General features: G+C 59.5%; 1 protein-coding gene across 1 annotated transcript; it reads left to right on the forward strand.

Annotated features, from left to right (window-relative positions):
* The first annotated feature begins 1152 nt into the window (after positions 1–1152).
* On the forward strand, positions 1153–24203 carry LOC134509358 (uncharacterized). Its single transcript, XM_063321839.1, has 10 exons — positions 1153–3244; positions 3702–3809; positions 3890–5359; positions 7947–8091; positions 11364–11561; positions 17123–17616; positions 17823–17984; positions 18242–18368; positions 18789–18896; positions 19078–24203. The coding sequence occupies exons 1-10, from the start codon at positions 3059–3061 to the stop codon at positions 20514–20516; spliced, it is 4437 nt and encodes a 1478-aa protein (XP_063177909.1). The 5' UTR covers positions 1153–3058; the 3' UTR covers positions 20517–24203.
* The last annotated feature ends 304 nt before the right edge of the window (positions 24204–24507 follow it).

The following is a 24507-nucleotide window of genomic DNA, read 5'->3' on the forward strand; positions in this document are numbered from 1 at the left end:
GACCGGTTCCAACAGGTCCATGTCCTTCTTGTGCTGAGGACTCCAGAGCTGGACGCAGGATTCCAGGTGGGGTCTCCCCAGAGCGGAGCAGAGGGGCAGAATCCCCTCCCTCGCCCTGCTGGCCACGCTTCTCCTGATGCAGCCCAGGATGTGGTTGGCTTTCTGGGCTGCGAGTGCGCATTGCCTGCTCGCGTTGAGCTTCTCGCCCACCAGCACCCCCAAGTCCTTCTCCTCAGGGCTGCTCTCAAGCCATTCTCCGCCCAACCTGGATTTGTGCCTGGGATTGCCGCGACCCAGGTGCCAGACCCAGGTGCCTTTGGCCTTGTTGAACTTCACGAGGTTGGCATGGGCCCATCTCTCCAGCCCGTCCAGGTCCCCCTGGATGGCATCCCTTCCCTCCAGCGTATTGACCGCTCCGCACAGCTTGGTGTCATCGGCAAACTCGCTGAGGGTGCACAAAATCGCTCCTGGCTCCACCAAGAGGCGTCTAAATGCCAGGGGCGCCACGCGCTCTGGATGCAGGGTCCGGAGAGCTTCCAAGCGCCGTTTCTCGGGAGGTGGGACACAGCGCGGACCCCCCCGTGCGCTGTCACCCCGCGGCGGGCACGGGGCACCTCAGCGCCTGCCGCGGCACGGGGGGGCCGGTGGAGAGTTTGCTTCACACACATCAAGGCGAGGAAGGTTCCAGAAACACCCTGCGGCGGGCTTTTTCCGCGCCGAAAAAAAGACAAAGCCGGGGCACGCTCGGTTCTGCAGGGGCGGCCGAGCCCGAGCGGCGCTTTGCGGGGCGAGGGTGGGAGCGAGGCTGAACGGGAGCGCTGGGAACCGCCGCCCCGGGGGAGACCCGCGGCGGCGGGGCCAGGCCGGGCAGCCTTTGCGGAGCGGGGCCGGTTCCCGAGGCGCTCCGGGCCGTTCGGCTTCTCCCGGCCCCGAAGGCAACGGACGGCCGGGACCCACCGGCCCCACACGGAGCCCCCGCCCCTCTCCCGTCACGTGACTCCCGGGGAGGGGAGGGCGGCCGAGACGAGCGGGCGCCTCGCCCAATGGGAGCGGAGCGGCGGGGCGGGCGGGCCAATAGGTGCCGAGGGGGCGGGCCGGCGGCGGGCTCTGGGGCTGGGCGGAGCGGCCGTGGCGGCGGCGGGCAGGTACGGCGGGGCGGGGATGGGGCGGGCGGGGCCCGGCGGGGTCACCTCCCTGGGTCGCCCCGGGGGCGGGGGGGGGGGTCCCCGGCCTCGCCTCTCGCCGGTCGTGCCCCGGCGGGGCTCAGCTGGGGAGCGCGGCCCGGCGCCGGGGTGTCTCCTGCCGGCGGGCGCTGCCCGGGGCCGCCTTCCCTCCGCCCGCCCGGGGCCTGGCCGAGCGCTCCGGCGGGGCCGCCTGCCCTCCCCCGCGCCCGTGAGCTCGGTGACGGGGAAAAGGAGTTTTCTCCCGGGGCTGGGAAAGCCAGCGCCCTCCCCGCGCCGCCATCCTCTGCCAGCGCTCGTCTTTCCCATGCCCGGGGCCTAAAACCAGCCGCCCGACGCGTCCGAAGTCCTGTCCCCGGTTTGGGGGAACCCGCACCCCCTTCCCGCCCGCGGGCTGCGCGTTGGTGGTTGGTGTTTGCGCAGAGCCGTGCGGGGTGGGAGCCCTGAGCTTCGCCGAGCGCTGGCGCCGGCTTAGCCGTAGCACGGCACGGCTCGCTTCGTAAAACGGAGCGGCCGGAGGAAGAGAACTTCCTAAAGCCTCGTGAGGTTCAAATTGTGTCCCACCTGCGACGTGTCACCGTTGCCCAGAAGAGAACGTTGATGTCCGTCCCGAGTCTTTCCTTCCTCAGAAGGTGCCACCTCACACTAAACTGTCTTTCTGGCCTCCAAGGCAGAACGGTCCCACCCGGACATCGCAGGCCTGGCGCTTCCACCTTGTTCTTTCCTGGTAGTTATCCCTAGTCCTGCTGTTCCCCCATCTCCTGTTTTGCAGGAAAGATTCCATCCAAGTTATCTGGAGTTTTGTCTCGCTGTACTGGTCAAGCTTATTCATCACCGTCTGCTTCCACGGTATCACAGAATCCCAGACTGGCCGGGGTCGGAAGGGCCCTCTGGAGCCCATCCCGGCCCACCCCCGGCCAGAGCAGGGTCACCCACAGCAGGTGGCACAGGAACGCGTCCAGGCGGGGTTGGGATGTCTCCAGAGACGGAGACTCCCCCACCTCTCTGGGCAGCCTGTGCCAGGGCTCTGCCACCCTCAGGGGAAAGAATTTTTTCCTTAGGTTCAGACAGAATTTCCCGTGTTCCAGTTTGTGACCGTTGCCCCTTTTCCTGTCGTCCTGTACGGGTCCTTCATCTTGCTTCTTCCCCAGCATCCATGTTTGGTACATGGTAATTCTGGGACCAAGAAATGGCCCCAAATCAGGGAGAGGGGCCTCAGCTGAGGTGCGTGTGAAGTCGGGAGCCGAGCGAATGGGCTCTGCAGCCGGAAGGAAGCTGGGTACACAGATGCTGTCAGGGCTCTCAGTGAGGCTTGGATGCAGGAAAGAGCAGGAACCTTTTGTCTTCTTTGGCTTACGGAAACTTCCTCGGGGTGTGCAAGTTCTTCCTAATGTAGAAAAGATGACCTTTTAGTCTGCCATGAACTTGGTTTGATGTTTCCCACTTTTGTCTTTGTTTTGACAATTCTCTTTTCTGCTCTGACACTTCTCTATGTTGCCATACCTCCCCCATGCAGCTCGCTAGTCTTACTTTTACCAAAGTGCTTTTTAATATAGAACCTTAAATACCGTTAGCATGCAGCTGAATCATCTGTTTAAACGAGTTTTGCCTTTTTTTTCTGATTCTCCTCCACATGCAACAGGGGACAGGGGGTGAATAAGTGAGCGGCGGCCTGGCCCCTTTTAGCCTTTGGTAAAAGGGTGAGGAGCGAGCGGGTCCTCGGGGGTGTGGAGCGAGTGTGGTTCTTTGTTTCTGGCTGGGGCTAAAGCAGGAGAGCGACGCTCTTTGGGGGGTCCTTTTCCCGGGGGTTTTGAGGCTGTGGGTGGAAGGGCAGGCAGCGGCTGGCAGGGAAGTGAAGTTCTGCCCCTCATTTCTTCATGCAAATGTTGTGCTTGGCAGGGAGCGTCCGTCCTCGCTGCGCCTCCGGCCAAGCCTGGTGTCACGGTGCCGTGCCTTGCAGCTTCTTGCCGCAGATGTCGGTGACGTTCGAGGACGTGGCCATCTACTTCTGCCCCGAGGAGTGGGCCGAGCTGGCGGGCTGGCAGCGGCGGCTCTACCGGGAGGTGATGCTGGAGAACTACCAGGCGGTGGCCTGGCTGGGTGAGGACTGTGTGCGGTGCCGCCGGGCTGGGCTGGAGCTGGAATGGCCCTCTCGAGCTGAGCTGGAGCCCTTGAAAGCCAAAGGCCAGCTGTTGCTGTTGGTGTTGCTGCCCGAGCGCTGCCCGAGCGGTTGGGATTGCAGGTTTTCCCCTGCCCGGCAGCCTCCTGTGGAGAGCGGTGCTGGGAGAGAGAGTGGGCTGGAGTGGTGTTGAGGAGAGCGGAGAGGAATGGCAGAGAGCGGAGTAGAATAAAGCTGACGATGGCGTTGGAGGCGCAGGGCAGGGGGGTGCGAAGGCGTGTGCGGGCAGGGTGAGGAGAGAGGAGCGGAGCGGGGGCAGATGCTGGGCCTGTGGGCAGGGGGAGCCGGTGCCGCTGTGCCGGCAGTGCGGGAGAGGGTGCTTCTCTCTCTTGCCCGCACAGGCTGGTGCGCCGTCAAGCCGGAGATCATCTGCAAGATGGAGCGAGAAGAGACGCCGTGTGTGCCAGAGTGCCCTGGGGCGCGGCGGAGGCACCACAGCCCTGAGCCAGGTGGGTACCAGGCGGCTGCAGGGCCGGTTGGACGGGTTCAGCAGCACCATCCCCTTGGCCTGAGATGCCCCTTGCCGCAGGAAAAGTGGGGGCTGAAGAAGCACCAACAAATGCACACAGTGGCGTGGCCCTTCTCCTGCCCACAGTGTGGCCAACGGTTTCAGCTGAAGCAGATCCTGGTGACACACCAGAAGGTGCATGGCAGAGAGAAGCACTTCGGATGTGCCGACTGTGGAAAGCGCTTCAGTCATAAGCATAAACTGCTGATCCACCGGCGCGTACACACCGGTGAGAAGCCTTTCGCCTGCAGCCACTGCAGCCACCGCTTCAGGCAGAAGTACCACCTGGTCCGCCACCAGCGCATCCACACCGGGGAGCGCCCCTTCACCTGCACCCGCTGCCCCATGACCTTCAGTCACAAGCATGCCCTCACTGACCACCAGCGGGTCCACACCGGGGAGCGCCCCTTTGCCTGCGCCCGCTGCCCCAAGGCCTTCAGGAAAAAGACGGCCCTCACCATCCACCAGCGAGTCCACACCGGGGAGCGCCCCTTTGCCTGTGCCAGCTGCCCCATGGCCTTCAGGCACAAGAATGCCCTCACCGTTCACCAGCGGGTCCACACTGGGGAGCGCCCCTTTGCCTGCACCCACTGCCCCAAGGCCTTCAGGAACAAGCAGACACTCATGGTCCACCAGCGGGTCCACACTGGGGAACGCCCCTTTGCCTGCGCTGGCTGCTCCAAGACCTTCAGGAACAAGATGGATCTCACCATCCACCAGCGGGTCCACACTGGGGAGCGCCCCTTCACCTGCACCCACTGCCCAAAGGCCTTCAAGGACAAGAAGACCCTCACCGACCACCAGCGGGTCCACACTGGGGAGCGCCCCTTCGCATGTACCCACTGTCCCAAGACCTTCAGGGACAAGAAGACCCTCACCATCCACCAGCGGGTCCACAGCGGGGAGCGCCCCTTTGCCTGCACCCACTGCCCTAAGGCCTTCAAGGACAAGACGACCCTCACCAACCACCAGCGAGTCCACACTGGGGAGCGCCCCTTCACCTGTTCCCAGTGCTCCAAGGCCTTCAGAAACAAGACAGCCCTCACCGTCCATGAGTTGGTCCACACTGGGGAGCGCCCCTTTGCCTGTGCCCTCTGTCCCAAGGCCTTCAGGCACAAGAAGACCCTCAGTGACCACCAGCGGGTCCACACTGGGGAGCGCCCCTTCGCCTGCCCCCACTGCCCCAAGACCTTCAAGCACAAGAATGCTCTCACCTTCCACCAACGTGTCCACACCAGAGAGCGCCCATTTACCTGCACCCACTGCCCTCAGACCTTCAAACACAGGAATGCCCTCACCTTCCAGCAGGGGGACAACACTATCGAGAAGCCTTACAAGTGCAGCGAGTGCAGCAGGATCTGCAGTCAGAAGCAGGACCTGGATTGCCACCAGAAGGTGCACCAGGGCCTGACTGCATGTCCAGGGGGCAGCGAGCGGGTGGAAGGGGGTCCGTCCCCAGTGCAGGAGCGAGCAGAGTCAAAGCCCTTCTTGTGAGTCAGCTCCGAGTCTTTTCTGGATGAGGGGAACATGGTAGCTCACCCTCAGCAGCCCCAGCATCTGGCCACCTCCACGGCCTGGTGCCCCACGCAACTGCTGTTGAGGTGCCTGCGGCTCCCCCTGGCTCACCATCCCTCGTCTTTGGGAGCTGCGGGTCTGAGGGTGGAGCTGCGGGACCCCTCGTCCATCCTTGATGGAGTGGTTCTGCTGCCTCCACCTCACCCAGGCACCTGCTGGCCTGGCTGCCCGTGACCATGGGCCTTCTCAGGAGTCAGTGCAGATGAATGGTGAGCGCTGGGTGGCCGAAAGGCATTGCCCCCATGCTGGGTTCAGCAGCTGCCATTTGCAGGAGGGTGTGCAGGAAGGAACGGCTTCGGGCTGCGTTTGTCCTGAAGAGGAAGGTGCTGCCTGGCCGCTTGTCTGCCGTGGGGAGCAGAGACCGTTGCAGAGGATCACGTGCGCTTGAGCGTGTGCGCAGCCACAGCTGGGAGCCAACTACACAGCAGCACACTCTTCACTCCTGTCGAGCTTGTTGTCCACCAGGACCCCCAGGTCCCTTTCCACAGCTGTGTAGATCCCAGCCTGGTCTGCACTCCTGGATTATGTTTTCCCAGGTGCAAGACCTTACACTTGTCCTTGTTGAACTTCATAAGGTTCTTGATAGCCCACTTCTCCAGCCTATCCAGGTCTTCTTGCAAGGTGGCTCTCCCTTCCAAAGCATCTGCTTCCCCACCCAGTTTGGTGTCATCAAAGCATCCCTCTGCTCAAGAGAGAGGACACAGAGAGTACACACCACAAGGCACCCTGTGGTTTTACCTACGCGACCACGGAGTGGACATGAGGAAGCGGAGTGGAAAACCTACCTCGACCCCACAGGCACAAGTACATGAGTTGTAAGGAACACAGTCACAAAAGGGGATTCTTCCAGGAGAAATGCCGCTCCAGTTTCCAGTGGGCAGTTCCCCAGACAGAGCAGAAGGCCTGATCTCGCTTCTGATCCTCTTGAAGGGACTTGCAAGTCACTTTTGCAAGAAGTGAGTAGAAAATACTATGATCAGAACTAGAGGGGCCCCGTCTCTGGCCAGCTGGAGGAAAGGGGCAACCGGGTTTACTGGACTGTGTGGGTTCCATGGCCTGGCACGTCACCGCTGCGCGCTGCCATGCTGGATGTGCTACAACTCCAATATGAACTGGAGTCCAAGGCAGCCAAGTGGTATGCCACAATCGGTATCGCTAATGTGTTTTCCTCAATCCCTTTGGCAGCGGAGTGCAGGCCACAGTTGGCTTTCACCTGGAGAGGCGTCCAGTACACCTGGAATCGACTGTCTCAGGGCTGGAAACACAGCCCCGCCATTTGCCGTGGACTGATCCAGACAGCACTGGAGAAGGGTGAAGCTCCGGAACCTTGGCAGTTCATTGATGACATCATCATATGGGGCAACAAAGCAGAAGAAGCTTTTGAGAAAGGGAATAAAATAGTTGGAATCCTCCTAAAATTCGGTTTTGCCATAAGATGAAGTAAGGTCAAGGGACCTGCACGGGACATCTAGGTTTTAGGAGTAAAATGGCAAGATGGAAGCCATCAGATCCCAATGGGAGTGATCAACAAAATCTGTCTCCACTGATGAGTATAAAGGAAACACAAGCTTTCTTAGGCATTGTGGGTTTTTGGAGGATGCATATTCCTGATTACGGTCTGATGGTGAGCCCTCTCCTTCAAGTGACCTGGAAGAAAAACAATTTTACGTTGGACCCTGAGCAATGACAAGCCTTTGACCACATTAAACGGGAAATAGTTCATGCAGCAGCACTGGGGCCCGTCCGGGCAGAGCAAGGGGAGAACGGCCCTACCTGGAGCCTCTGGCCAAAAGCACCAGGGGAGACTCGAGGTCAGCCCCTGAGGTTTTGGAGTCGGGGATACAGAGGATCCGCGGCCGCTATGCTCCAACTGAGAAAGAGAGATGGGCAGGATGCAAAGGGGTTCAAGCTTTTTTGGAAGCGGCTGGCACCGAAGCAGAGCTCCTCTTGGCACCCCGACTGCCGGTGCTGGGCTGGATGTTCAAAGGGAGGGTCCCCTCTACACGTCACGCAACTGATGCTACCTGGAGTGAGTGGGTCGCGCTGATCACACAGCGGGCTCGAATGGGAAATCCCGGTCACCCAGGAATTCTGGAAGTGATCACGGACTACTGGCCAGAAGGCAAATATTTCAAAATATAACCAGAAGAGGAGGTGACGCGTGCTGAAGAGGCCCCATTCTATAATAAATTACCGGAAAATGAGAAGAGCCTGTTCACTGATGGGTCCTGTCACATTGTGGGGAAGCGTCGGAGGTGGAAGGCTGCTGTGTGGAGTCCTACACAATGAGTCGCAGAAGCCGCTGAAGGACAAGGTGAATTGAGCCGGTTTGCAGAGGTGAATTTAGACATTGCTGAATGAGAGAAATGGCCAGCGCTTTTTACCAATTCACGGATGGTGGCAAATGCCCTGGGGGCGGTTACAGCAGTGGAAGCAGAGCAACTGGCAGCGCAGAGGCAAACCCACCTGGGCTGCCCCACTGTGGCGAGATGTTGCTGCCCAGATAGAGAAGCTGGTTGTAAAAGTACGTCACGTAGATGCCCGTATACCCAACAGTCGAGCCACTGAGGAACATCAAAACAGCCAGCACGTGTATCGGGCTGCTAAGATTGAAGTGGCCCAGGTGGATCTGAACTGGCAAAATAATGGTGAATTATTCATAGCTTGGTGGGCCCTTGACACCTCAGGCCATCAAGAGATGCGACTTAGAGATGGGCTCGTGACACTGCGCAGCACACGGCTTGGAAGATGATCCGGCCGCGCGAGGAAATGCCTGAGTTGATGCCGCAACGAAGCAGCACTAGACAGCAGGGGCCAGTTCTCGCGCTCATGACTCGAGACCTGGAGGGACTGAGCAGACCCGATAGGGCTCAACTAGACAGAGAGGTAAGCTCGGAAGAAAAAAGCAACTGGGAAGAATGGGAAGCAATCCAAGACAAAGAGGGCATTTGTGAAGCTGAAAGAGCAAAGGTAAAAATTTGTCAAGCAGTTTGGGTTGGGGGACGTGGTTGAGACGTCCCAGAAGGTGCCTGACCTTGAGCAGGATGTGAAAGGAAACCACGTGTCTTACGTGTTCTTTTGCAGTTGCCGACTTAGCCATAAGACAGCAAAAAATGCAACTTCTGGACCGAAGTTGAGCCAAGAGTGTATCCCAAGGCAATCCTGGGCTATTGTAACGCTAAAACACACACCCTCTGTGAATAATGAGCGTGCTCACCAGGTAACCTAAACCCTAAGTGTTTTAAACCTGAGCTTAGATGCATATGTGTAGTTCGGAGTGATGAATGAATCATTATTAATCAATCAGCTGTATTTTATCACTATAAATATTGGGCGGTTTGAAACCTGTGCGTGCTGGCTGTTGTTAAATGCCCGGCACACGATTCTGCAGAACTGAAATAAAACCAAATCTCTCGACTCAGTGGGTGGTTTGGCCCTCGCACAGCGGGTGAAGAACCCTCACTTCGGGACAACAGCCTGACCCCTGAGCAGCTTTAGGAAGTCAGCCAACACAGACCCTGCGCTTCCCGCTGCGGACGCAAGGGATCGACTGACACAGGGAGCACGGAGCTGGGAACGTGCTCTCGGAGGACGCAGCTCTGCAGTTGCAATCTTAGTTTGGGGAGAATGAGCAGGGAGGGTGTGTGAGCAGTTCCCCATGCAGGATCACTGCCACTGCTGCCCGCCTGCAGAGACCGCTGGGTGACGGCTGCTGCCGAGGAGGGACCGAGGCAGGAATCACACAGTTGGAAGGGCTTTGCCATGTCTGGGAGGCCTTGGGATGGGGCTTCCATCAGCTGCTGCTTGCTTTCGTCAAAGCGTCTCCAACACTCCAGGGTCCGTTCTAAGAATTCTCCGGGTCCTTTGATGGCGTTGTATAGCGATTTAGTTATTAGCACAAACTTTGGGATCCAAACCCGACCAAATCCAGCCATCCTCAAACATGCCTTCAGTTGCGTCTCAGTTTTTGGCACTGCCACCCTGCATGCAGCCGCTTTTCTCTCTTCTGCAAGTGCTTTGATACCTTGAAACCCAGATACCCAACTTCCCCGTTTGCTACCTGGGCCGCCTTCTTAGAGACTCTGTAACCCGCTAAACCTGAACAATTTACTAAACTGGTGGTAGCTTCATAGGATCATAGAATCTCCATGGTTGGAAAGGACCGTTGAGATCATCGAGTCCAACCAAACCCCTACAATCTCTGCCACTAGAGCACGCCCTGAAGTACCAAATCCAGATGTTTCTTAAACACCTCTAGGGATGGTGACCCAACCCCCTCCCCGGGCAGGCTGTCCCAGTGCCTGACCACTCTTGCAGTAAAGTCATTCTTCCTAATAGCTGATCTGAACCTCCCCTGCCGCAGCTTCAGCCCATTTCCTCTGGTCCTGTCATTATTCCCCTGGGAGAAGAGGCCACCAACCCCCACCTCTCTGCACCCTCCTTTCAGGGAGTTGTAGAGGGCAATGAGGTCTCCCCTCAGCCTCCTCTTCTCCAAGCTAAACATGCCCAGCTCCCTCAGCCTCTCCTCACATGCCCTGGTCTCCAGAGCCCTCCCCAGCCTGGTCACTCTCCTCTGGACACGCTCCAGCACCTCAACGTCCCTCTTGTACAGAGGGGCCCAGAACTGAACACAGCGCTCGAGGTGAGGCCTCACCAGTGCCCAGTACAGGGGCACCATCCCTTCCCTGCTCCTGCTGGCCACGCTGTTCCTGATACAAGCCAGAATGCTGTTGGCCTTCTTGGCCACCTGGGCACACTGCTGGCTCATGTCAAGCTGGCCGTCCACCAGCACCCCCAGGTCCTTTTCTGCCGGGCAGCTTTCCAGCCACTCTGCCCCAAGCCCGTAGCGTTGCTTGGGGTTGTTGTGACCAAATGCAGGACCCGGCACTTGGCCTTATTAAACCTCCTACACTTGGCCCATGGATCCAGCCTGTCCAGGGCCCTCTGGAGAGCCTTCCTACCCTCGAGCAGATCAACACTCCCACCTAGTTTGGTGTCATCTGCAAACTTACTGAGGGTGCACTCAATCCCCTCATCCAGATCACTGATAAAGATATTAAACAAAACTGGCCCCAAAACTGAGCCCTGAGGGACACCACTGGTGACGGGCCGCCAAGAGGATTTCACCCCATTGATCCCAACTCTCTGGGCACGGCCATCCAGCCAGTTTTTAACCCAGCGAAGAGTACACTTGTCTATGCCATGATTCGCCAGCTTCTCCAGGAGAATGCTGTGGGGGACGGTGTCAAAGGCCTTACCTGAGTCCAGACAAACAACGTCCACAGCCTTCCCCACGTCCAGAAGGCGGGTGACGTGGTCATAGAAAGAGATCAGGTTGGTTAAGCAGGACCTCCCTTTCCTAAACCCATGCTGGCTGGCCCTGATCCCTTGGCTGCCCTGCGCTTGCCGTGAGAGCTCACTCAAGATGATCCTCTCCATGATCTTTCCTGGTACCGAGGTCAGGCTGACAGGCCTGTAGTTCCCCGGATCCTCCTTCCGACCCTTCTGGTAGATGGGCGTCACATTAACCACCCTCCAGTCATCTGGCACCTGCCCTGTTGACCAGGATTGGAGCTTTGGGCTCCATCTGCTCGAACAGTCTCTCAGGGCAGGAGGGACGGCGTGCCGCGCTGGACTCTCGCATGATGTATTTGGAGCTCGTGACTGGTGTATCTGGTGTATCCCGACAAAACGGGAGGCAGCTATGAGAACCGCTGCGTACGTTGCGCACAGGTAAATGAGCTGCTCGGCCTGGCGGCGGAGCTGTGAGAGGAAGCTGAAAGGTTAAGAAGCGTTGGGGAGGCTGAGGAAGAAACAGACTGGTGGAGCCAGGCTCTGCCCTCCTTCAAACAGCAACAGGAGCACCCAGCAGAGAGCAGCCGGGATCTAGAGGCCCCTGTACCCTGCTCCTGCCACGCAGGAGGCAGAAGCCTAAATGAAGGGAGCGAAAGGAGGCGAGTTCACGGTCGGGGCAGTGGGCGAACCCTCTCCTTGCCGCCCCTGTCGCCCCCGGTACCTCTGAACAACAGCTATGAGGTACTGACCGAGGAAGGCCAGTGGAGTGAGGGTGTGGATGACGGGCAGTCTGCACTAGAGACCTCTCCACAGTCAGAAGGGCGTACTGCCGGTACTATCACCACAGCCCCAAGGGAGAAAAGAGGGGTTGTAGTCACTGGGGCTCTGGAATCGGAGGGCCCGGCAAATGAGGATGGGGAGGATTGTCCGTCGTGTGAGTCACACAGGGCGAATCGCTCACCCCCACGACTCAGGACCTCCTCAACCAAGAAAAAAAGGAAAGTAATTGCAGTGGGTGGCTCCCTTCTGAGGGGAACAGAGGGCCCTGTCTGTCGACCGGACCCATCCCACAGGGAAGTCAGCTGCCTCCCTGGGGCCAGGATCAAGGACATATGGAGGAAACTCCCTACCCTGGTTCGGCCCTCGGATTATTATCCACTGCCGATATTTCAAGCAGGTGACGATGAGATAGCTACCAGAAGTCTAAGGGCAATGAAGAGAGACTTCAGAGCCCTGGGACGGCTGGTTGAGGGATCAGGAGCACAAGCAGTGTTCTCCTCTATCCCAGGGATTGATGAGGGGATAAACAGGAAGAGTCAGGAGATTAACTCCTGGCTCCGAGACTGGTGCAACCGGCAGAACTTTGGTTACTTGGACCATGGATCGATATACAGGACAGCAGGCATGCTGGCAACAGGTGGGGAAAGCCTAACCCAACGGGGAAGAAGGACCTCCAGGGCAAAGGAGCCCAGGAAGCCTGGATGATTTTCAAGAAGGAAGTCTTAAAGGCGCAGGAGCAGGCTGTCCCCATGTGCCAGAAGACAAGCCGTCGGGGAAAAAGGCCGGCCTGGCTAAACAGGGAGCTAGTGTTGCAACTTCGGGAAAAAAAGAGGATCTATGGCCTCTGGAAGGAAGGGCAGGCCACTCAAGATGACTACAAAGAGGTAGTGAAGCTATGTAGGGAAAAAATCAGGAGGGCCAAAGCCCAGCTGGAGCTAAACCTGGCTTCTGTTGTCAAGGACAACAAAAAAAGCTTCTATAAATATATTAGCAATAGGAAGAGGACTAAGGATTATCTCTGTCCTCTAGTAGATGGGGCCGGCAACATAGTGACCAAGGATGAGGAAAAGGCTGAGGTACTTAATGAAGTCTTTGCCTCAGTCTTCAGCAGTAGGACCAGTTGTTCCCTGAGCACCCAGACCCCTGAGCTAGAAGACAGGGATGGGGAGCAGAATGAAGCCCCTCTAATCCAAAGGGAAATGGTGAGGGACCTGCTTCAGCACCTGGAGGTGCACAAATCTATGGGGCCGGATGGGATCCACCCAAGGGTACTGAAAGAGCTGGCGGAGGTGCTCGCCAGGCCACTTGGTATCATGTATGAGCAGTCCTGGACAACCGGGGAGGTCCCAGCTGACTGGAGGTTGGCAAATGTGACACCCATCCACAAGAAGGGCCGGAAGGAGGATCCGGGGAACTACAGGCCAGTCAGTCTGACCTCGGTGCCTGGGAAGGTCATGGAACAGATCCTCCCCAGTGCCATTGCACGGCACATGCAGGAGAACAGGGTGATCAGGCCCAGTCAGCATGGGTTTGTGAAGGGCAGGTCATGCCTATCAAACCTAATATCCTTCTATGATAAGGTGACCCACTTAGTGGATGAGGGAAAAGCTGTGGATGTTATCTACTGGGATTTTTGCAAAGCTTTTGACACTGTTTCCCACAGCATTCTCCTGGAGAAACTGGCTGCTCATGGCCTGGACAGGTGTACTCTTTGCTGGGTAAAAAACTGGCTGGATGGCTGTGCCCAGAGGGTGGTGGTAAATGGAGTTAAATCCAGTTGGTGTCCGGTCACCAGTGGTGTCCCCCAGGGCTCGGTGCTGGGGCCGGTTCTCTTTAATATCTTTATCAATGATCTGGATGAAGGGATCGAATGCACCCTCAGTAAGTTCGCAGATGACACTAAACTGGGCGGGCGTGTTGATCTGCTTGAGGGTAGGTTGGCTCTGCAGAGGGATCTGGACAGGCTGGACCGATGGGCTGAGATCGATGGTATGAGGTTCAACAAGGCCAAGTGCCGGGTCCTGCACTTGGGTCACAACAACCCCATGCAGTGCTACAGGATTGGGGCGGAGTGGCTCGAAAGCAGCCCGTCAGAAAAGGACCTGGGGGTGTTGGTTGACAGCCGGCTGAATATGGGCCAGCAGTGTGCCCAGGTGGCCAAGAAGGCCAACAGCATCCTAGCCTGTATCAGCAATAGTGTGGTGAGCCGGACTAGGGAAGTGATCATCCCCCTGTACTCGGCACTGGTGAGGCCCCACCTCGAGTACTGCGTTCAGTTTTGGGCCCCTCGCTACAAGAGGGACATTGAGGTGTTGGAGCGTGTCCAGAGAAGGGCTACAAAGCTGGTGAGGGGTCTGGAGGACAAACCTTATGAGGAACGACTGAGGGAGCTGGGGTTGTTTAGCCTGGAGAAGAGGAGGCTGAGGGGAGACCTTCTCACCCTCTACAACTACCTGAAAGGAGGTCGTAGAGAGATGGGGGCTGACCTCTTCTCCCTGGTGACAAGTGATAGGACGAGGGGAAACGGGTTCAAGTTACGTCAGGGGAGGTTTAGATTGGATATTAGGAAACATTTTTTCACTGAAAGGGTTATTAAACATTGGAATAGGCTGCCCAGGGAGGTGGTGGATTCACCATCCCTGGAGGTGTTTAAAAAAAGGGTAGATGGGGCTCTGAGGGACATGGTTTAGAAGTGGCTCTTGTCAGGGTAGGCTAAAGGTTGGACTCGATGATCTTAAAGGTCCCTTCCAACCTCAGCGATTCTATGATTCTATGATTTGGGCCACTAATTACCGGCGAGGGCATTTACGAGCCGAAGCCACGCCAGAGCCCGGGGGACCCTGACGGACGGATCGTCATGTGACCCCCCCCCGGGACACGTGACCGGGTGCGCCGCAGCGGGTGATGCCAGACTCGGGGGGGGCGGGGTCAGGTGACTCCCGGGAAGGTCGAGACGAGCGTCCGCCTCGCCCAATGGGAGCGGAGCGGCGGGGCGGGCCGGCCAATAGGGGCCGAGGGGGGCGGGCCGGCGGCGGGCGGAGCGGCCGTGGCGGCGGCGGCGGGCAGGTACGGCGCGGCCGGCGGGCGGGCGGGGTCCCCCTGGGTCGCCCCGGGGATAGGGGTTCCCCGGCCGCGTCCCGGCGATGCGGCGCTCGGCGGAGCCCGGCCCGGGGGCGTCTCCTGCCGGCGGGCGCTGCGCGGGGCCGCCTTCCCTCCGCCCGCCCGGGGCCTGGCCCAGCGCTCCGGCGGGGCCGCCTGCCCTCCCCCGCGCCCACCCCCCGCCGATGCGGGGTCGCCCCCGGCAGCGGGCGCGGGGCCGAGTCCGGGCGGGAGACGCCGCGGCCCCTCTGGGTGTCCTCTGCCCGAGCTCCGCCGCTCTCGGCGCAAAGGGGTTTTTTCCTCCTGTCCGTAGGGAATTTCCTCTGCTCCAGTTTGTGCCCGGCAATATCACACCCCCCCGGCCACCGCCCCCAGCTCCGCGCTGGCCCCGACGTCACACGGCACGGAGTAGCCCCTTGGCCAGCTCGGGTCAGCCCTCCCCCGGCTGGGTCCCCTCCCAGCCTCTGCTGGAGATTAACCCCGTCCCCGCCGGACCCAGGACGTTTCCCCCCGCCCCGATCCCAGGCCGGCTCCTTCGTGCCCAGGGCCTGCCCTCGCCACTTACTCGCCACCGCTTTGCCCTGTCTCCGGGGAGCGGCTGAGGGAGCTGGGGGGGTTCAGCCTGGAGAAAAGGGGGCTGAGGGGAGACCTTCTCGCTCTCCACAGCTCCCTGAAAGGAGGGGGCAGCCGGGGGGGTCGGTCTCTTCTCCCAAGGAACAGGCCATGGGACAAGAGGAAACGGCCTCGAGTTGCGCCAGGGGAGGTTTAGGATGGATATTACGAAAATTTCTTCACTGAAAGGGCTGTCAAGCGTTGGAAGAGGCTGCCCAGGGCAGTGGGGGAGTCGCCGTCCCTGGGGGGATTTAAAGCCGGGCAGACGTGGCGCTTAAAGATCTGGTTTAGTGATGGTTTTTGTCAGAGTCAGGTTGATGGTAGGACTCGATGATCTCAAAGGTCCCTTCCAACCCGGGCGATTCTGTGGTTCTATATACGCACACATGCAGACACAGCTGTCACCCCCTCCGTCCGTGGGCCATCCCTCCACAGTGTCTGTTGAGTTCATTCAGTCCGTGGCTTTGGGCTCCCTCTGTCAGAACAGTCTCTCAGGGCAGGAGGGATGGCGTGTGGCGTTGGGATGTTACACACGGTATCCGGAGCTCGTGGCTGGTGTATCTGCTGGTGCCCACGGTCCGTGGGTTGAAGATGTCCATCTCCAGGAGGTTGCTGGGCGCCAACTGCCGAAGCCAGTTCTGGTCCCGTCACCACGGCAAGTTTCCTCGGTTTCATCAAAGCTGTAAAGTCATTCTTCGGGGTCACTTGGTAGAGAGGGTTACACTCGGAGTGTGATTTGGAACGTGCATCCAGCCGAAAGCAGGAGAGTATCAAAGACGGGGCAAAGTGGTGGCGAGTAAGTGGCAAGGGCAGGCCCTGGGTATGAAGGAGCCGGTGTGGGATCAGGGGTGGGAAATGTCCTGGGTTTGGCGGGGACGGGGTTAATTTTCAGCAGACCCCAGCCGGGGGAGGGCTGACCCGAGCTGGCCAAGGGGCTACTCCGTGCCATGTGATGAGCTGGCCAAGGAGCTGCTCCATACCATGTGACATCATTCCCAGTATAGAGCTGGGGTGGGGGAGGGACTTAGAATCCTAGAACGTGTTGGGTTGGAAGGGACCTCTAAAGGCCACCTAGTCCAGCCCCCTGCAGTCAGCAGGGACATCTTCAACTCGATCAGGTCGCTCAGAGCCCCGTCCAGCCTGGCCTTGAATGTCTCCAGGGATGGGGCCTCCACCCCCTCTCTGGGCAACCTGGGCCAGTGTCTCACCACCCTCGGTGTAAAGAACTTCTTCCTCATGGCTGATCTAACCCTGCCCTGCTCTAGTTGAAACCATCGCCCCTCGGCCTGTCGCTCCATGCCCTGTCAAACAGCCCCTTCCCAGCTTTCCTGGAGCCCCTTGAGGGACTGGACGGGGCTGGAAGGTCTCCCCAGAGCCTTCTCTTCTCCAGGCTGAACACCCCCAACGCTCTCAGCCTGTCCCCACAGCAGAGGGGCTCCAGCCCTCGGATCATCTTCATGGCCCTCCTCTGGCCCTGCTCCAACAGGTCCATGTCCTTCGTGTGCTGAGGGCTCCGGAGCTGGACACAGCACTCCAGGTGGGTCTCACGAGAGCAGAGTAGAGGGGGAGAATCCCCTCTCTGGATCTGCTGGCCACGGTTCTTCTGACGCAGCCCAGGATGCGATTGGCCTTCGGGGCTGCGAGCGCACATTGCTGGTTCATGTCCAGCTTGTCATCCACGAGTACCCCCAAGTCCTGCTCGGGAGCGGGCTGGGCAGCGGGTGGGGAGCGAATGGCGGGGGGTGGCCCTGGCTTTGCTGCTTCTTTCCGCGGAGTCTCTGCTGTTTTCCTCTGCCCTTGGCTGCTCTCTGCAAGAGGCTCGATGCCAGCCCGGGGCTTTGGCCTTTTTCTGCCGCTGCTGCTGCCCTTTCCCCCGGGGGAGGGCAGGTGACTGAGCCGGTGGCCGCCTGGTCCTTTGTTGCCGGCTGGGGCTGAGCCCCGACAGCGACCCTCTTTGGGCAGCTTTTGCTTTCCCCGGGAAACTCTCTTCCTCTCCCCCAAGGGCTTCTTGCCCTTTTGGCCCTCGGTACAAGGGTGTCCTGGTTCCGGTGGGGATAGGGTTAACTTTTCCTGGTATTCCATGCCATGTGAGCCACGCCCACCCTGAGCTGCCGGGGGAGGGGCAGGAAGTTGCTGCTTGGAGCGGAGGCGGCGTCCCGGGTCGGCCGGCGAGCGGCAGGGAGCGGCGGTTCCGTAATCGCGTTTGTATATTCCCCTGTCCGTGTTGTTGTTGTTGTTGTTTGCCTGTTCCCTTTGCTGTCCTGTTAAACTGCCTTTGTCCCAACCCAAGAGTCTGCCCTTTTCTTACGATCCTTCCTGTATTAGGAAGGCGCCAGCGAGCGGCACGTGGTTCTTTGTTGCCATCTGAGGCTAAACCACGACAAAGGGTGAGGAGCGAGCGGGTCCTCGGGGGGAGGGAGCGAGCAGCCGCCCGGTCCCTTGTGTCTCGCTGGGGCTAAAGCAGGAGAGCGACGCTCTTTGGGGGGTCCTTTTCCCGGGGGGGTGGGAGGCTGTGGGTGGAAGGGCAGGCAGCGGCTGGCAGGGAAGTGAAGTTCTGCCCCTCATTTCTTCCTGCAAACGCTGTGCTTGGCAGGGAGCGTCCGTCCTCGCTGCGCCGGTGCGGCTGGTGCCGGGCGGGCATCTGCTGCGGAACGCGGAGCATCCCACCTGCATCTCCCCGGAGAAGGCCTTGTGCGGGCCTCCGTCTCCCCGTGGAGAGCCAGCGGCGCGCCGGGCTCCAGGCTGCTGCGGCAAGGTGGGGGTGAGGGCGAGGGGGCGCCCGCCCCGGCGCTCCCCATCAACCCGTCTGCTCGCCCTGCTCTGCCCTTGCTGAGGGTGTGCAGAGCTGCAGCCGTGGCAGCCCGCGCGCTCCCCACGCGCCCCGGCTGCGGGGACGCCAGGGGCTGGCGTTGCCGCGGTTGGTGGCGTGGGGCAGCAGCGGCAGGATTTGGGCAGAGGCGCTGGGCGAGTGTGCGGGGGAAGGCGCTGAGGCGGGCGTGCTTCTTGCCGCAGATGTCGGTGACGTTCGAGGACGTGGCCATCTACTTCTGCCCCGAGGAGTGGGCCGAGCTGGCGGGCTGGCAGCGGCGGCTCTACCGGGAGGTGATGCTGGAGAACTACCAGGCGGTGGCCTGGCTGGGTGAGGACTGTGTGCGGTGCCGCCGGGCTGGGCTGGAGCTGGAATCGCCCTCTCGAGCTGAGCTGGAGCCCTTGAAAGCCAAAGGCCAGCTGTTGCTGTTGGTGTTGCTGCCCGAGCGCTGCCCGAGCGGTTGGGATTGCAGGTTTTCCCCTGCCCGGCAGCCTCCTGTGGAGAGCGGTGCTGGGAGAGAGAGTGGGCTGGAGTGGTGTTGAGGAGAGCGGAGAGGAATGGCAGAGAGCGGAGTAGAATAAAGCTGACGATGGCGTTGGAGGCGCAGGGCAGGGGGGTGCGAAGGCGTGTGCGGGCAGGGTGAGGAGAGAGGAGCGGAGCGGGGGCAGATGCTGGGCCTGTGGGCAGGGGGAGCCGGTGCCGCTGTGCCGGCAGTGCGGGAGAGGGTGCTTCTCTCTCTTGCCCGCACAGGCTGGTGCGCCGTCAAGCCGGAGATCATCTGCAAGATGGAGCGAGAAGAGACGCCGTGTGTGCCAGAGTGCCCTGGGGCGCGGCGGAGGCACCGCAGCCCTGAGCCAGGTGGGTACCAGGCGGCTGCGTGGGAGCTTGGGGGGTTCCGGCAGCACCATCCCCTTGGCCCCGGCTGCTCCGTGCCCCAGGGAGGGTGGGGGGCTGCTGGGCTGCGCGTGCCACTGCCCGTGGGGAGGGGTCCCGTGTGTCCATGCCATCCCCGGCAGTGACCCCGACCTCTCCTCCCCAGCAGACGGTGACGTCCCGATGCGGAGGGAGGATGGGGAGGTCCCCGGGGGGCTGCCAGACCCCACCACCCTGCTCCCGGGGATTCCTCAGCGAGGCGGGAGGCGGAGGGGAGGCATCTCAGCAAAGCTGCTGTCAGCCCGACCCCCCTCTGGCCCCCCGGGCCCGAAGGGACCCCACACCTGCGCCAAGTGTGGGAAGAGCTTCCGCAAGAGCCAGGACCAGAAGAAGCTCCAGCAGACGCACGTGGCAGCGCAGCCCTTCTGCTGCCGGCAGTGCACCCGCCAGTTTCAGCTGAAGCAGAACCTGGTGTCCCACCAGAAGGGGCACGGTGGGGAGAAGCCCTTCAGCTGCGCCGAATGCGGGAAGCGCTTCATTCAGAAGCGTCACCTGCTGAGCCACCAAGGCATTCACACCGGCGAGAAGCCCTTCGCCTGCAGCCACTGCGGCCGCCGCTTCAGGCAGAAGCACCACCTGATCCGCCACCAGAGCATCCACACTGGCGAGCGCCCCTTCGCCTGCACCCACTGCCCCAAGGCCTTCAGGGAAAAGTCATCACTCATCAGTCACCAGCGGATCCACACCGGGGAGCGCCCCTACAAATGCGCCCACTGTCCCATGGCCTTCAAGGACAAGACAAACCTCACTGTCCACCAGCTGGTCCACACCGGGGAGCGCCCCTTCACCTGCGAACACTGCCCCAAGGCCTTCAAGGACAAGCAGTCCCTAAAAGATCACCAGCACGTCCACACCGGGGAGCGCCCCTTTGCCTGCAACCACTGTCCCAAGACCTTTGGGTACAAGAAGGCCCTCACCATCCACCAGCAGGTCCATAACGCGGAGCGCCGCTTTGCTTGCACCCAGTGCCCCAAGGTCTTCAGAAAAAAGAAGACCCTCAGTGACCACCAGTGGGTCCACAGTGGGGAGCGCCCCTTCGCCTGCCCCCACTGCCCCAAGGCCTTCAGGTGCAAGATGTCACTCACCGACCACCAGCGCATCCACACCGGGGAGCGCCCCTTCGCCTGCACCCGCTGCACCCAGACCTTCAGGTGCAGGTTGTCGCTTAACATCCACCAGCGGGTCCACACCGGGGAGCGCCCCTTTGCCTGCGCCCACTGCTCCAAGACCTTCAAGCACAGGAAGGCCTTCACCATCCACCAGCGGGTCCATACTGGGGAGCGCCCCTTCACCTGCACCTACTGCCCCATGACCTTCAGAGACAAGCAGACCCTCACCATCCACCAGCGGCTCCACACCGGCGAGAAGCCCTACAAGTGCGGCGAGTGCGGCAAGACCTACATCCGTAAGGAAGGCCTGAAATGCCACCGTCGGGTGCACCAGGGCCCGCCGGCCGTGCCGGAGGGTGGACGTTGCGAGGAGGGCAGTTCGTCCCTGGCAGAAGGGGTGAGTGGAGACCAAGACCTTCCCGTTCAGCAGCTGTGAGAAGCAGTTTTGGGATGAGGGGATCATGCTGGCTCGCCTGTGCCCCCCCAGCACCCCCAGCCTGCGGCCACCTCTGCAGCCCGACACCCCTGAAACTGCCACCGGTCTGCGTGGAAGCTGTGGGTCCGGGGTAAAAGCTGCAGGACCCCTCGTCCCTCCCTGACTGGTGCCCTGCATCCCCCAGGAGATGGAACCAGGGCCAGGCGTGTCCTGGGCACGGCCACCCTCTCCCGGCAGCGCAGGCAGGGAGCGGGGCTCTGCTGGCTGCCAGGGCAGCGGGGACTTCAAGTGAGGCAGGGTGTCATGACCCACAGACCGCTCAGAAGAGGGGCGAGGGAGAAGTGACTCGGGTTTGCAAATTCCCAGCAGCGAGGACTGAGGTGAGATGACTCTCAAGGTCCATATACAAACATTTATTAGATTCCTACAGTGATTAATATACATCTTAATTAAGTCCATGATAATTCATAGAATGATAGGATCATAGAATCTCCATGGTTGGAAAGGACCGTTGAGATCATCGAGTCCAACCAAACCCCTACAATCTCTGCCACTAGAGCACGCCCTGAAGTACCAAATCCAGACGTTTCTTCAACGCCTCTAGGGATGGTGACCCAACCCCCTCCCCGGGCAGGCTGTCCCAGTGCCTGACCACTCTTGCAGTAAAGTCATTCTTCCTAATAGCTGATCTGAACCTCCCCTGCCGCAGCTTCAGCCCATTTCCTCTGGTCCTGTCATTATTCCCCTGGGAGAAGAGGCCACCAACCCCCACCTCTCTGCACCCTCCTTTCAGGGAGTTGTAGAGGGCAATGAGGTCTCCCCTCAGCCTCCTCTTCTCCAAGCTAAACATGCCCAGCTCCCTCAGCCTCTCCTCACATGCCCTGGTCTCCAGAGCCCTCCCCAGCCTGGTCACTCTCCTCTGGACACGCTCCAGCACCTCAACGTCCCTCTTGTACAGAGGGGCCCAGAACTGAACACAGCGCTCGAGGTGAGGCCTCACCAGTGCCCAGTACAGGGGCACCATCCCTTCCCTGCTCCTGCTGGCCACGCTGTTCCTGATACAAGCCAGAATGCTGTTGGCCTTCTTGGCCACCTGGGCACACTGCTGGCTCATGTCAAGCTGGCCGTCCACCAGCACCCCCAGGTCCTTTTCTGCCGGGCAGCTTTCCAGCCACTCTGCCCCAAGCCCGTAGCGTTGCTTGGGGTTGTTGTGACCGAAATGCAGATCACCGGTCCTGGTTCCAGCGCTGCTCCAGCCAAACGCAGGGGTGAGGAGGGGTGTCTTGTAGGAGCGCCCTTCTGTGTATTCCCTCTTTGTGAATCCCCCGTTGCACCAGCCTTCCTCCCCTTTATGTCCCACTGCCAAAGGGCAGTTCTCCTCTCAGGTGCCTCCCTTCCCTGGGGCGACGTGCGGCATGACTTGGGCGGAGAGACGAGTGCCGCAGTCACACGCGTTTAGCATGACCTCTGTAACCTTCATTAGCGGATGCAGGGTGTGCGCGTCCACAGGCGCGTCGCGGATAACGAGGCAGAGGTGCCGCGTGGGACACGATGGCCTCGAGAGCAGAGACCTGACAAGCTTACCACACGAGTGGCAGAGCTGCCTTGTCTGCACAAGGCAATCCTCCCGCGGCTCCCCAGGCGCCGGAGTGAGCAAAGCCTGAGCCTTATCGGTTCTTTGAACACCAGGCCGGCGTTCCTGATTTACCGGGAGTGTTTGAGACGTTCCGTTCCTGGAGGAGGCTGGAGAGGGGGGAGACGTCTCCCGCTTCTTTGTTTCAGGGCTCTTACAGAGGGCCGGCCCCTGGCCCGGGAGATGCGCCTGGCCCCGCTCCTCAGCGCTGGAGCACGGCGAGGCCGAGCCGCAGCCGATACGGGCTGGCACACGGGAGAGCGGCCGTACAGCAGGAGCAGCCGCCGGCAGGGCTGCAGAGCCCGGGGAGGGTAACAGTGAGGGCGAAACTGGTGGGTTGGGATGAATATACCTTAATAATGAAAAAGAAATAATAATAGAAAACTAAAGTGTAAGGAAACAAGAAAGAAAGTGTCCCTTCCAGCTCCTTGTGCCCCCCAGGCTGCTCGCTGGGTGGGCAGTACCTGAGGGAAGAGCAGAACCATAGAATCCTTTTGGTTGGAAGAGACCTTCAGATCATGGAGTCCAACCGTTAGCCCAGCCCTGCCGAGCCCACCACTACCCCACGTCCCTCAGCACCGTGTCTACACCTCTTTTAAATCCCCCCAGGGATGGCGACTCCACCACCGCCCTGGGCGGCCTCTTCCAACGCTTGCCAGCCCTTTCCGGGAAGAACTTTGTCCTTATATCCATCCTAAACCTCCCCTGGCACAACTTGAGGCCGTGCCCCCTCCTCCTATTGATATACTTTAAGAAGGTAGAATGTGCTTTTAGAAAGGGAAGATACGTTTTAGAAGGTAGAATCTCTCACTAAGTAAGAACAAAGTGCTGTAAAAAGGTCCCAAGGCCCCGTGCAACCGGACACTTGGTATAAACATTGCGTGCCGTGTTAATGAATATACCCTTGAAGAAGAACAGGAGGCCGATACGGGAACATTCCTCCACGGGAGGCACCGAAACCGGTCGAAAACTAGACAGCTGTTGGATAAAGCATAAAGTCAACAAAAATTCGCAGTAATTGGGGGAAATGTAAAGTCGTCGGTGGGAGATCGTGACCGTCGACTCAGTGGGAGACTGACCTGGACTACTCCCCCTCCCCCAGCACGTGTGGAGCTTGCACGCATCGATTGAAGGACCTTGTAACTTTAAATGAAAGCGAGAGACTGTACTAACCATTAGAAACCGTTAAGCTGAGGTACTAACCAATAATTAAGGGTGGGTATTGCTGTGTTTTGAACCATATAAATATTCCTAAGAGTTCGTAGGCTGATGTGCTGGCTTTGTGGGGTACCACCTAGCGCCCGCCTCTGCGGAAATGATTTAAATAAATAACGCCTCTGCCCTCTGTGCGTGTTGGCGTCTGCGCACCCGGTGAACGACCCCGCTTTGGGGCAAAACTGTTGCCTGTAACTTGGGAGAAGAGACTGGCGCCCACCTCGCTACAACCTCACAGAGCCGTAGAATGCCAGGTTGGAAGGGGCCTCAAGGATCATCCGGTCCAAACTTTCTTGGAAAAGCCCAGTCCAAACAAGACGGCCCAGCAGCGTGTCCGGCTGCATCTTAAAAGCGTCCAACGCTGATGGGGAATCCACCGCTTTCCTGGGGAGCTTATTCCTAAGGCTGATTGGTGTCACGGTGACAAGTTTTCCTCTTGTGTCCAATTGGAATCTGCCCTGGACTAACTCGTACCCATCACCCCTCGTCTTTTCCATGCCACTCCTTGTAAAAAGGGAGCCACCGTCTTCTTTTAGCTTCCCTTTAAACACTGGGAGGTGGTGATGAGGTCTCCCCTAAGCCGTCTTTTCTCAAGGCTGAGCAAACCCAGTTCTCTCAGCCTGTCCTCACCTGGCCGCCTTCCCAGTCCCTTCAGCGTCTTGATGGCCGTCGTCTCTGGACCCTCTCCAGCTTGTCCGCGTCTTTTTTGTACAGCGGGGACCAAAACTGAACACAGTGTTCCAGGTGTGGCCTGACCACTGTGGCCAGTGACATCTCCCTGGCAGCGTGATACGGTTTTGTATGTATTGTCTCTTTTTCATTATTTTCTTATTAATATGTCATTAAAGTAGTTTAGTTTTTTCTAAACTAGTGTGAGAGGTGGGGGAGAGCGTCTGTGGGCTCATCATTGGCCAACCTGACCCAAACCGCGACAGGTTTATTTGCGCCCGATGTGGGGCGTGAGCTTCCAGCTTGCCCAGGGAATGTTGTTCCTCCGCGGAATGTTGGATCGTGCCCTTAGAGAGCTTCCTTTGACATTAATAGGCGCGACGTTGCCGAACTTACTGAATACGTTGCGTGGTTTTCTGGCTCTTTGTGTTCGTATGCGGTGGTTGCAAGGGGCTATTTTTGTACGGGTTGGCA

Source organism: Chroicocephalus ridibundus, unplaced genomic scaffold (genome assembly GCF_963924245.1).
Source record: "Chroicocephalus ridibundus unplaced genomic scaffold, bChrRid1.1 SCAFFOLD_253, whole genome shotgun sequence".
Classification (NCBI taxonomy): domain Eukaryota; kingdom Metazoa; phylum Chordata; class Aves; order Charadriiformes; family Laridae; genus Chroicocephalus; species Chroicocephalus ridibundus.